General features: G+C 38.6%; 1 protein-coding gene across 1 annotated transcript in view; it reads right to left on the minus strand.

The window, feature by feature from the left end:
* Positions 1 to 14447, minus strand: part of clybl (citrate lyase beta like) — a 157450-nt gene that overhangs the window by 16697 nt on the left and 126306 nt on the right. Inside the window, exon 4 of the mRNA XM_034186702.1 lies at positions 1450 to 1551. Within this exon, the coding sequence (XP_034042593.1) occupies positions 1450 to 1551 (102 nt within the window). The remainder of the gene's footprint in view (positions 1 to 1449; positions 1552 to 14447) is intronic.

The raw sequence follows: 14447 nt of genomic DNA on the forward strand, positions 1-14447 counted from the left end.
GACTTAATGAGTTTTTTGATAAGTCCATTTATTATTTTCAGATTATTAGGTTAATTTACCAGTGAATCCGAACCATAAATACCACCAGTAACATTCAACCTTGCATTTAAATGTTTGGCCATAAAAAGTATTTTAGAATTTAAAAAATACAACATAAAAAAGATATAAAAAAAAAAGTCTGGCAAAGTAAAACAAAGAAAAAACAAATCAAAGAAAAATGTCCTGAGACACAAAAAGACAAAAATAAATAAGTAAAATTTTAACAAATGATAAAGGTGTGACAAACAATATTTTCATTACAAATAAATATGTTGATAACATTTTTTTGGCTTCATCCATTAGTTATTTAATCCATGAAGCATCACAAAATGGAAAAAATATCACCAGTATTATCCATTTTACTGTCAGAGAGGAGGGAACGCCCCCAAATTTTTCACATTTAAGAAGCTTAAATCTGAAATTTTGGATAATTAACCAAAATAATTGGTGATTAATTTAATAATCAATTAATAACTGTTGCAGCTGTACTTTTCAAACCGAAAACAGTCCAAATCACCCATCAGAAATAAAAACTATCAATTTAAATTCCAGTTTTCCTGTCTGTAAAAGCTGAGACCAACAAATATGCAAACACACATCAATACGTGCATGCTAATATCTGTGAAAGGTTCAGATGCAAAACCCCGTTTCCCCAAAACCACACATTTTTCAGGTAACTACTAGTGTTCAAAATGAAAGAATTAAAACATATCATTTTATTTATGGAAATCTGTGCATTTTTCTTGAAATTGCCACTTAATATACATACATATACATACATACATATATATATATATACATACATATACATATACATGTGTGTGTGTGTAGTCTACGGTGAGGAGAGCAGAACAATAAGAACGTGTGTCCTGCTTTTGTTGGCATCCAAATTAATTTCACCACTAGCTGTATCACAGGATTTGCTTTTTGGAACCTGGGGTTCAGCCTGTGAAAAAATACAAGGTGTTCAAGAAAGTGCACAGGCACCCTCCTGCCTCAAAACACACAAAACGAGAGGAGGGGGAACTAAAACAAATCAAAAGGAAGAAGGACAGTGTGTTCTCCCCAAATGCCCAAACGGTGCCCTTTTCCCTGAGCAGCTGAAGGTCACGCTTTGAAGCATGCCAACATATCATTAAAAACGTTTCCCACTGTGATGACGTTAAAATGGGTCTAATTAAAACATATCAGTGTCTGTAAATAGACAGATGCAGAGAAAAGAGGCGAAAAAAACAACAACCCAAAAACACACACACAAAAGGCTCATTTTGAGAGACTGTCCGAAACCGCTATGTGTTTGGACACGTGGAGCGTCTTCACCAGCTGACACAGTCTTTAATCTGAAGCGATCAAGAGACAAGCAGCAAAAATGTCTTACGCAGGCAGTTTTTGGCTTTGTTTGTAATTTACCTTAAAATTGAGCAGGCCCACAGCGGTTTCCACAAGGTGACCAGACGAATGGGTTCTGTCAGTGGCCCGTCCTTTCAAGTGGAGCTGAAATCTGTCAACAAACTAAAACACACGGGACAATCCCACGCACAACTCATTAGCTACAGCCGCTGGTTATTCCACTGGAAACAATAAACCATAGATTCATTCACGCACATAACGTTCAAGAATCCTGACACCTGCTGCCTGATGGACCAAAGGTGAAGCAAGATGATGTAAAATCAGACCAAAGGTCACTGTACTGTCCAAAGTGCATGCTACTGTTAAAGCTACAGTGTGTAGAATTTACTGTCATCTAGTGGTGAGGTTGCAGACTGTACTATTCCTTCTGCTGTTACAAATTTGTTTGATTCATGCTCCCTTGCCTTCTCTTGTGATACTCAATATGCATGATCTGACATTTTACAAAAATGGCACTACTCAAACCTGTTAGCCTATGCTAACAACTAGTACATTAGATTAGACAGAACCTTATTCATCTCTTGGGAAGACACCCTCAGGGAAATTGAGGTTCTAGCAGCATTGTATAGCAGCACACAGGGTAAGAAGCACATAGAGTGTCAAAGGTAGAAGTAAAAAAACAATTTGCAAAATGTAAATACAAATATAAATAACAAAAATATTGCTCGCTGCTAGCTTGCTGGCTACTACTGTTCCTCTCCTTCCCATCCCCTGTCTTCCTGTTACTCCTCCTCCCACAGATTGAGGAGTTCTACAGTGTGATGGAACGAGGGACAAAGGAGTTTTTCAGTCCGTTGGTCCTGCACTTGGTAGACAGCGTATAGGGGAGCAACCACTGATTCTTCTGCTTTTTTCTACGGTCTTCCAGCTGCGCTACAAAATGTGAAAAGTAAGTACACTCAACAAAAATATAAACGCAACACTTTTGGTTTTGCTCCCATTTTGTATGAGATGAACTCAAAGATCTAAAACTTTTTCCACATACACAATATCACCATTTCCCTCAAATATTGTTCACAACCAGTCTAAATCTGTGATAGTGAGCACTTCTCCTTTGCTGAGATAATCCATCCCACCTCACAGGTGTGCCATATCAAGATGCTGATTAGACACCATGATTAGTGCACAGGTGTGCCTTAGACTGCCCACAATAAAAGGCCACTCTGAAAGGTGCAGTTTTGTTTTATTGGGGGGGATACCAGTCAGTATCTGGTGTGACCACCATTTGCCTCATGCAGTGCAACACATCTCCTTCGCATAGAGTTGATCAGGTTGTCAATTGTGGCCTGTGGAATGTTGGTCCACTCCTCTTCAATGGCTGTGCGAAGTTGCTGGATATTAGCAGGAACTGGTACATGCTGTCGTATACGCCGGTCCAGAGTATCCCAAACATGCTCAATGGGTGACATGTCCGGTGAGTATGCTGGCCATGCAAGAACTGGGACATTTTCAGCTTCCAAGAATTATGTACAGATCCTTGCAACATGGGGCCTTGCATTATCCTGCTGCAACATGAGGTGATGTTCTTGGATGTATGGCACAACAATGGGCCTCAGGATCTCGTCACGGTATCTCTGTGCATTCAAAATTCCATCAATAAAATGCACCTGTGTTCTTCATCCAGAACAGACGCCTGCCCATACCATAACCCCACCGCCACGATGGGCCACTCGATCCACAACATTGACATCAGAAAACCACTCACCCACACGACGCCACACACGCTGTCTGCCATCTGCCCTGGACAGTGTGAACCGGGATTCATCCGTGAAGAGAACACCTCTCCAACGTGCCAAATGCCAGCAAATGTGAGCATTTGCCCACTCAAGTCGGTTACGACGACGAACTGGAGTCAGGTCGTGACCCCGATGAGGACGACGAGCATGCAGATGAGCTTCCCTGAGACGGTTTCTGACAGTTTGTGCAGAAATTCTTTGGTTATGCAAACCGATTGTTTCAGCAGCTGTCCGAGTGGCTGGTCTCAGACGATCTTAGAGGTGAACATGCTGGATGTGGAGGTCCTGGGCTGGTGTGGTTACACGTGGTCTGCGGTTGTGAGGCTGGTTGGATGTACTGCCAATTCTCTGAAACGCCTTTGGAGACGGCTTATGGTAGAGAAATGAACATTCAATACACGAGCAACAGCTCTGGTTGACATTCCTGCTGTCAGCATGCCAATTGCACGCTCCCTCAAATCTTGCGACATCTGTGGCATTGTGCTGTGTGATAAAACTGCACCTTTCAGAGTGGCCTTTTATTGTGGGCAGTCTAAGGCACACCTGTGCACTAATCATGGTGTCTAATCAGCATCTTGATATGGCACACCTGTGAGGTGGGATGGATTATCTCAGCAAAGGAGAAGTGCTCACTATCACAGATTTAGACTGGTTTGTGAACAGTATTTGAGGGAAATGGTGATATTGTGTATGTGGAAAAAGTTTTAGATCTTTGAGTTCATCTCATACAAAATGGGAGCAAAACCAAAAGTGTTGCGTTTATATTTTTGTTGAGTGTATATATATATGTGTATATGTCACCACATCTCTGTTTTTTTATGTTTTATGCTTATTATATGTTTATTTGAATGGGGTTTTTTTTGCCATGTGATACTGTATTTTATGTGTTTTATCTGTGTGTTTTTGTCATCCACAGGAACATCTAAATTCAGTCAAACATTTCAGTAGCCTCTTTTTTGCGTGATATGAATTATTGATGATCAGTGCCGAAATATCTCATATAAACTAATCAATCGGAAAGATCGATGAGGATTCCACTGGGCCACTATGGAAACATGCATTTTATTTTATTTATTTATATATTTTGTTTTTTGTGTTCCCCTGTACTTTATGTATTTATGTGTTTAGTTAATGTATTTTTGTATTATTTCATGCATGTTTACATTCTATAGGAATAAAAATCAATCAAAGAAACAGCTGAATTTGATCAGCACTATGGCTGGAATCACAAGGGTGGCTCAATCGATTAATAGTCTATTAAATAGGAACATACTAGCAAGCATTAAAGGGGAACGGTGGGATTTTTCCAACCTGGACTTGATTTTTAGATGTTTCTATGTTCAACATTTCACTAAGGACAAAAACCATAATAACTGCTCCAATATTGACTTAGAGCACTAACACCTACTTGGGTAAACAGCTGTACAATGTAACCCTATGGGGCAAGTGAGCAACCTCACAGTAAACACCTCTTAATTGCTGACAAATAGGCAAAAATTTCACTGAAAATGCCTAGTAGTGTGGAAATGTCAAGAAAACCTTTTAAAACAACACAAGCAGTGCCTTACCTTAGTCTTGTTCCAACTGGGTGACATCACTCCTCAATAAATACATACAAGTTGAGTATCAACAGAGTATTCTGTTCCTGCTTACCAGCCAGCAGAAGAACAAGCTCCTCATTGTCCACTGACTTGTATGGATTTAGTGAGAACGGATATCATAAAAACTGGAATAACAAAAAACAAACAAACAAACAAACAAACAAAAAAAAACCCAGAAGAGTAACATATAAAAATAGGGCTCAGGTTGGAAAAATCAGAGGATTCCCCTTTAAGGAAGCATTTAATCAGGTTGTCCTCGAGACGTTTCTGAAAATGCATATCAGTTGGGTAGTGATGGAAGACCTGTGATGTTCTCAAGGAAATTTTCCCATAAAGAGACCATAATGGAGAGTTTAAAAGAACAAAACACTGTTGACCACTGTGATGGTCCTGAAGTACAAACCTCAGGTTTTCATCACACGCAAATCTACTAGTTCTACTTATTTTTCATATGTGAAACTTGAATAACATTTGCAAAAATGTTTATGCACAGAATACCAAAATACCACAATGTGCATTTCCATGAATGTTTCTGCTCATCTGTGCAATGTTTGGTGAAGCGCAGCTGCCAGACCGAGAGGATTTTCAACACGTTATTAGATACATGAATGAGGAAGAACAAGAGGATCGTGCCGAATAACTGAGCTATTGTGTCAGAATGGGACAAAAAAAAAAAAAATGTCTAAATATCCTCCAAAACCAACTGGTGAGTAAAGACAGCCAGAGAAGAGGAGGGACAAAAATCTACAGAGCAAAAATAAATAAATAAATAACTGCCTTGTGATATGAATGCTGACACTTTTATTACATGTCCTGTTCACATTTCCGCTCTTATTCCAAAAACCACATCTGCACGTCTTCAAACAGCAGCGAGCGCGAGCGCTGGAGAGCGCCAACAAAGCAGGTGAAATGAAATATTTTGCACGAGCACCAGGGTTCCCCGACCTTCATCTGAAGTCTTCCGCTCTACCGTCTTTCAGAGACTCTGCACGGCTGCAGCACGCGCTCCCCCGAGAGCGAGCGCACATGTAAATGTGCACATGCACATGCCATACACACACACACACACACAAAAAAGGAAAGAAGAAACAAAATCCCAAAAAGCAGAGAAGAAACACGATTTGGGATGTCTTTGAGTGTGCTTTGCACTGCGCCCCCTCCGTGGTGGTGGTGGTGGTGGTGGTGGGGGTCGAGAACAACAATCGGAGTGTGATGTGACACTCTGCCGAGGCCTTTATGCTTCTCGACTCCTGCTAATATGCAAGCTCACCTAAGTAGGGCTTTAAAACCAAGTTTAGTCCTTTGAAGACCAAAGCTTCCCATTTTTTTTCCAACAGACCAGTTCACAGCGAGCTCTGGACTGCCAGTGGGGTAGCCCAAATTCCAAAATCTATCATCTGGAAACACACAAAAGACCCCTACGTCAGATATTTCCTTTCAAAGATCGTAAAGAAAAAAAAAATGATGGGGGGGGTTTGGGGGGCGCTCAGAGTAGAAATGTCTAACTCCATGATCTGACCCCTGTCTACTTTTTCTCATCTCGCCTTTGACACATCAGGAAAAAGACAGATATAAATAACCTCAGGTAGAGCATTTTTTTTTTTATATAATGAAAGGAAGACCACAAGAACCCCAGTGATCGCACTCACCGTGCACGCTCTCCAAACTGAAAGACTGGGCCTCCATTGAAGGATTAAAAAAAAATAATACTAAAAATAAATAGTAAAAAAATAGGGGCAATTTTAATCATCTCTCCATTCAATCTCAGTTGGATAAATCATATCTAAGAGATTTGCATAAATACAAACCATCAAAGACTTTTCATCTTCAAAGAGGTTTTCAAGACCCAATAGGCTTTGTACTGTAATCATCTGAGGTCACAAGCCTGCGGGAGCAAGGCTGCTATGGCAACATAAAAACTAACGCTGGGGGCTTAGCATAATATCTCCCCCCCCCCCTTAAACACAGAAAGGCAAAATAGGTTGGGGTGGTGGTGGTGGTGGGGTGTCCAAAAGAGAGTGAGTGTAGATAAACCCATTTTTGTGACAGAGGAAACGAGACCGATACGGCCCGCTGTACAGAAACCTCGCTGATACTACACACAGAGATTACCGCCGCTACACCGTGCCACGCAAACCTGAACAAGGCTGCGGCGAGCGGCCTGTTTGGATTCCGCTGAGGGACAACAAACGACAGACCAATACAACTAAAGAGCCTCCGAGTCGCTCTGATTACATGTTTATGTGCTTGTGTTGTATTCTCCTGCTCGGCTATTATACGCTTTAAGGGCCTGATTCTCGCCGCATAAGAGCTACTATAGTGCTCGCTCATTGTTCCTCGGCGGCGTACAGCACCCATTAGCCATCAATGGCTCTCAGTACAAGGACCCTTTCAGATGTTATTCACTACCAAAGGGTTAAAAAAAAATTAAAAAGAAAAAAAAAGCACACTACACATAAGCCCTCTGTCAATTTTGCCACCCGATCACGAAAAGAGAAGGAGGGAGAGACGGCGCGAGAGAAAGGACGCTATAGTGGGACAAGTTTCAATTAATTTTCTTCAAAAGGGCCCCAGATTAAATGTTTCCGGCCTGCTGAAGTGTTCATTTCACAGAGGGGAAGCGAAGAAAGGGAAGAGGGGAGGGGACAGGAGGAGGAGTAGAGGAGGAGGAGCGGGACAGGGTGCGATTCTTTGGTCCCAGCGCGCACCAAATAGTGCAGTGGGCGAAGAATGCACACGGCTCCGAATCTGTGTGAGAATTGTGTTCGGACAAAGGAGGGAGTTACGCCTGTTAAAGCCCAATAAGGCCTGTCAGTCACATAAGGGCCGGGGGAGAGGAGAAAGGCAGACCTAAAGGTTTCCACACAAAGGGAAACAAGTAAGTCCATCTTTTAGCGACAAATCAGTCTGGAGGTTCCTGTGCGGATATCAATAAAAAAAAAGGGAGAAAAATAAACAAGAGAGGGATTTACTGCGCTGCTTTACAAGAGTGGAGAAAATCAAGACACATGCTTACAACACGGACAAGCACACACTGAAAAAACTTGAGCTGCAATAGCTGATAAACCATCAGATCAAATCCTTTAGAAAAATAATTACTGGATAGTTCCAAATAGAATAGGAGCTTGACTATAAGACAAGGTCCTTTTTCAAGACTTTTTTTTGGAAAAAGTCTTTCTGGACACAAATCTTTTTTTCTTTTTTATGAAGAAAATGCTTCTGTTTCAAAAATAATACCAATAAAAGCACAATTAATGGGCAGCTCCTCTTTTTTAACCAACCACAGTCTGGCACATCTATCAATCACTTGGAGGTAGCCATGTTTAGCATCATTATGAGCTTTTCTGTTAGTGCTTTAAAAAATGTTTGTGTCTTTTTGTGCATCTTCTATCACTGCACTGTCAATTACTATTTCAATATTTTCATTACTTCATGGCTGCTTGAGAGTTGTTTGATGACTCTGTTGCATCTATCACCATTAGCTTTAAGTTTACATCACATCTTCTCAGTTGTGCAGGCCCCGTGTTTATTTAGTATTTGTTTCCCGACAGAAAAGTGCTGTCATGGTGCTACAGAGTGCTTCATCACAAAAATAAATAAACAAATAAATAAATAAAAACAGCACTGCACGTGGGTTTTGTTTTCATGATATTAAATACCTAACAATAAGCTTACAATGTATATTTATTTATAAAATAAATAAATAAATAAATAAATAAAACAACCCATCAACATTTAGACTCCGTCTAATTATTTCCATAGAAAATCTGAGGGGCATGTTGCTTCAGACTTGAATACGGGTATTTGGTGCCACCTATTGTTGTAGGTATATTGATCCATAAATATCTAGTCCCTGAAGTTAAAATTACTTAATTTTAAAAATGTATTCCCAAGAAAAAAAACAACAAAAAAAAAAACACCATCTTATATTTGGAACACCATAGCACATAACAGATTCTGTGTCTCTTTTTTAGCACACTCTACCTCCTTAGAGTGGAAAAGCCTTCAGAAACATAAGGGAGATAGAATCTGTGAGGAAAAACAGAGAAATGTGTAAAGATCCAAAGCAGGGCCTGAGCTGTCTTTGGTGTTAGAACACTTCACATTAGGGCTTTTGAAAAGAAAAAAAAAAATAGGTAGCTGCAAATGATTAAAGGCCGACCTGGCAAAAGCTCAGGTCTGGTTGGGTTGAGGAGTATGTGGTTGCAGTTGCATGTTGATGAACCTCTGTGGGACGTCAACTCACCAGCCACTCATATGGATTCAAACTAGGCATAACGACTGGAGCACCAATACAGCCACTCAATACAGATAGGTTCCTATCTGCCACCTGCTGGACATATCTGGCCTTATTGCATGGAATAATGTTGTCACATGCATGACAGGAATTAGGAATTTACAATGCAAATGGCTTGTTTGCCAGTGGACAACATGGTGGCTAAGTGGTTAGCACTGGTGCCCCACAGCAAAAGGGTCGTGGGATCACTTCCCATCTGGACCTTTTCTATGTGGAGTTTGCATGTTCTCCACATGTTTGCGTGGGTACCCGCCGGGTGCTCCCACGTCCTCCTGCTTCCAAAGACATGCAGGTTAGGTGTTTGGTGACTCTGAATTGACCGTAGGTGGTTTTGATTGGAGTGATCAGGTACTGAAAATGAATGAATGAATTGTTTGCCAGTTCCTTTTGTATCCAAATCCTAGGTCTTGTGGTCTCCAAGAGCACTGATGCTTTCATATTGCAGATGTGACCACATTGAACATGCCATAAATTTAAATAGAAAATTGTATGGAATATTTCATGAGAAATTACTGAAAATGTAAAAAAAAAGAGGCACATATTTTTTATCATGAGGTTAAATAAAAAAAATCTTGGTGACTGTATATGATGCAGATCCTCTTCAAAATTTCATGAATTTAAAAAAATGCAAAGGTAACAAAGGTAACTGAACATACATTTTATTTCTTGATATACAGTTAGTTTTATGTTCAATTTTCTTATATTCAACCTAAAACACAGAAAAGTATTAACATGGCATAAAGAGGCCGCTGAACTTTTTTTTTTTTTTAAGCTGTGTGGTATACTTTCAGTCTCATACACACACCTGCCGCTGCACAAACAAACTGAAAATCAAACTGCACTTGTAGATATTTTGTCTGAGGGGAAATCTACGGATATGAACGTGTGAATTAGACAGAAAAAGTGGATTTACACCACAAAGCTTTGATGTAACAAACTTGCGCACAGCACACACCTACCGCTAAACATACTCCTGAGCTTTGAACATGTTAATTTAGCATTTAAAAAAAAGACTAATTTTATCCAGGACACAAATATGTATATTTACATGATGTGAATAAAGCCTGAACCAGAGAACCAACCACCTGTCAGCAATTATACTTGGAAGAAAGAAGGAGCTGCAGGAAATAGACGTGTGCTAATTAAAACCACTAGTTAAAAACTTCCTGCTTCTGGCCCCCAAGACCTTGTAAGAGCGTGCATGTGTGATTGTATCTGTGCGTGTGCATGTGTGGCAACAATGAGGAAAGGCTGGACCAGACAACCTCCTTTCACCAGTGATTACATCACAGTCTGCCACCGCGCAGCAAGTCACATACCCCTCAGCTTTAGTGCAATCGTTATACTGGTGTGTGTGTGTGCGTGCATGCTTGCGTTGGGGTGGGGGTTGATGTTCTTAATTTAAAAAAAAGTACTTGAAAGAAAATTACAGCAAATAATAAAACTTCCAGACACAACTATTTACAAGACTGCTGAAATTAAGAGCAACTATGTACAGAAATACAGCTGTACAAATAAATAATACAAAAGCAAATGAAGAACAGACTTCCACCTTAAACAACTGACAGAACCATATGAAACTGCCTTGAATCCCACCAGTGATTTATAGTACTGCAAACATAGATGGGAAGACTATTGTACAATGTAGGTCCACTGATACTAAAAGATTTCCTTCAAATTTTCAGACTTAATGAATGGCACTATCAGGCTTTTACCACATACAGACCTGAGAGTCTAATTATAATTATAATTAATTATAGCATTCAATAATTAACAAATTTACAGAAGAGCTAAATTGTTGATGACATTGATACAAAATCCTTTCCTATGTGTTAACATATTATTTGTGTTTTAGAACATAAATGCTTTGAAATAATCAAAAAATAACAGTTTATTTATCTGGTTTAGTACATTTGTGAGGGGAAACTCTCTTTATCACAGACAACCACATCTACTGCTCATCTTCAATCATCCATCCAGCATCCAGCAGCTGGCGGACAGGTTGATGGGATATTACATAAGTAAAATAAAGCTGTGCTTTCAACTGATCGGGTGGATCACAATTAACCAGATTTTAGCCGTTTATCCTCATTAGATGCCGTTTTAATGTAGAAGTGTACAAGAGGGAAGCATTTATTGTTTTTGAGTTATTGCATTAACTGGAGGGGATGGATTAATTATCTATCTATTCAATCTCTTTGATTTACAGAGCAATCTGTGCTTCGGCTTTTCCCAAAGACTGGCAAAAAGAAACAAGATTTAGTTTGTTATGTCTCTCATGGTAGAATTATATCCTAATATCATACATCATTTATATTTCTTGAACTTCACATAGTTATGTACTTGTAATTCCATAGTAAGACAGAAAAAAAGACTCACAATGCTACTGCTGAATATAAAGCAGTTTGTCTACAAAACAACGTAAAATGAACTAATCAAAAACGAAACAGGAACAGATATGTTACACTACTCTGACAAAAAATAAGTTATCAAGAGCGTTTTACACTTGAACTTCAGCTTGTGTTACAACCATCGATTTCTATTGAATCACTAGATGGAGGACTGGGCTGATCTGCTCATAGGCTGGCTCTTGCCAAAGTGCCACCATCTTGGTTAGTGTCTGACAACCAGGCATAAACAGAAATCAATGGATATGATCAATGTTTTCAAGAGCAAGATTCACCATAAATCTGCAGTTTCTGTGCTATTACATTGATTCAAACTCAGTCCCACATTTGTACAGCCAATATTTGTCAAAACAAATACAGAAGAGAATCAGACTATTTATATAATGGACTTGAATGAATTTTAGTCCCAGTCCAGATGTTATGAAGCAAGATAGAAAATAATACCATCAGTTTGGCAAACATACTATGTATGCCATGACAAGAAATAGTAATCTGATCCTTAATTAATTTCATTATGAAGTTATAGATGGGAAATAATCAGGGGTGAAAGTAAGTAAGAGCTTAGCACGCTTGCATCATATTAAAGATATGAATATTAAAGACTGCTCTTAACCCACCTGTGTCGCTGCTTTCATGGAGCGCTTCGCGGCAAAAATTTAAAATAAAATATAACCCCATTTCCAATGAAGTTGGAACATTGTGTAAAATGTAAATAAAAACAGAATACATGATTTGCAAATCCTCTTCAACATATATTCAATTGAATACACCACAAAGACAAGATATTTAATGTTCAAACTGATAAACTTTTTTGTTTTTCTGCAAATATTTGCTCATTTTGAAATGGATGCCTGCAACACGTTTCAAAAAAGCTGGGACAGTGGTATGTTTACCACTGTGTTACATCACCTCTCCTAACAACACTCAATAAGCTTTGGGAACTGAACTATTGGGAATTGAACTAAACTATTTTACAGAATACAGATCGACTCAACAAAATAAACCATTTTCTAATCTTGATTCAGCAATTTTAGTCATTTCCCCACATCATTAATATTACATATGTAATACACACTTATAAAAGCTCACTCCACAATGCTTTGTCAGTTTGTTGCTGCACATGAACACTGCAAAAAAAAAAAAGAAGAAGGCATTTTAAGATCATTTTAACCCGTTTAAGTCAGCGCATCATCTATTTCTATGTAATATAATGCCTGACGACGCGTAATAACACTAAGCAAGATGGCGGCTGCCTGGCAACAGCTCACAGGCTGCATCCACAATATAGTGGATTAAATAGAAATCGGTGGTTACAACTGATGAGTATTTTCATTAATCTGTTGATAAATTGATTCACTGTTTTGTTCATGTCAGCAAAAAAAAACCCCTTAAAAAATAAATGGCATTCACAATTTGTCTAAACCGTGAGAGAAAGCCTCAAGATAATTATTTAGAAGGAACAACAATCTAAAATAAACCTTTATATTCTTAGTTTTTCCTCAAATCAAAATCATTTTATTTTAAATTTAAGCAAAAAAATAGTATACCATGTTTAAAACCAATTTAAGGTGACTTAAGGTTTTGAAAGGATTCCTGCTAAAAACCATTTAGCCAGATTACAGCCAGTTTAAAACATTTTAAAGTGAATTTAAGATGCTCAAAGCCAGCAAAGAAATAACATTATACCCAAACTGTCACAAAACCTGTTTGAGGTGGTTTAAGAGCAGCTGAAACTACTTTATTCACCCTGGCGTTCAAAATAGTCAAAAGCAGAAACAGAAAATGGGGGAAAAAAATCAGTTTTTAAAACTGAAAATTGGAAGCAAACAAAATTTAGTTTTATTCTTGAGATCTGGAATGATGAATGATGAAATGATTCAGACATCAATGTTCAGCAGCTCTGACTGATTTTCTGTCAATCAACTAATCAACTGAGAGAAGAGAAGAAAAGTTTAAAAAGTTGGTTAAAAAAAAGTATTTGAAATGAACCCACATGGAAATGTTGCAGGCAGCAGACAGTAACACAGCTCTTGGTGGTAAATGTTCCATATGGAGCTGATCAGAAAGACATACATTAATGGCGTCACTGTCTGTTGACCTTTCGGGACCTGACATCCGCATAGCCCCTTTTTATAGAGAACTGGACTGACAGTCAACCCCAAACAAACCAGTCTTTTAGCTCTGGCACAAGTAAAATTAGCATGGAGAATGCATAATAAAATATTTCACAATGCTCATTTCAAAATTTATTTCTTTTGTACAACATTGTGCCATACATTAAACATGGTGTTTGTGACAATTCGAGAAAGACCTATTTTTTGAACGAAGGCTGCATGAGATCTAAAAGAACTAAGCCAAAGACAACCCAGGAGTTTTGATGTGTGACCTTCCAAAAGTGTAATTACAGCTACTAGTCTTTCATACAAGGCGCCCCGTGTTGGACAAACAAGCCCCGTTTCACTCTTCAAAATGGTGGTTAAAGGTACAGGATAAGTTAAGTATAAAGATACTTTGTCAAATGCACACTTCCATATTCAAAGGGTGTCCAATTTTCTTTGTAGACAAATTGGTGTACAGTGGCTATTGTCATCAACATGTTACTCTGCAGGTTAGCTTTAGTCATTTAATTGTACATTTCTCAAAGTCCAACTGTATGAGGAGAACAGTGTTATTTAGATCCTCAGAAGCGTGGAACCATTTGCCTGGGGGCATACGGCAAACAAACTGTAGCTATTATTTTAAAAAGATTTTAAAACAAAATTGTTTTTATTAACTAAAAAAAAGCATAGACTTTTGACTGAGTTTAATGTTGTGAAGAATCATGAATTGAATCTGTTAATTGTATGCATTAATTGTTGAAATGTAGTTGTATTGTGACTAATTGTATGCATTATTCATTGTTGAAATGTAGTTGTATTGTGACTAATTGTATGCATTATTCATTGTTGAAATGTAG

This window comes from Thalassophryne amazonica, chromosome 14 (assembly GCF_902500255.1).
Source record: "Thalassophryne amazonica chromosome 14, fThaAma1.1, whole genome shotgun sequence".
NCBI classification, from domain to species: domain Eukaryota; kingdom Metazoa; phylum Chordata; class Actinopteri; order Batrachoidiformes; family Batrachoididae; genus Thalassophryne; species Thalassophryne amazonica.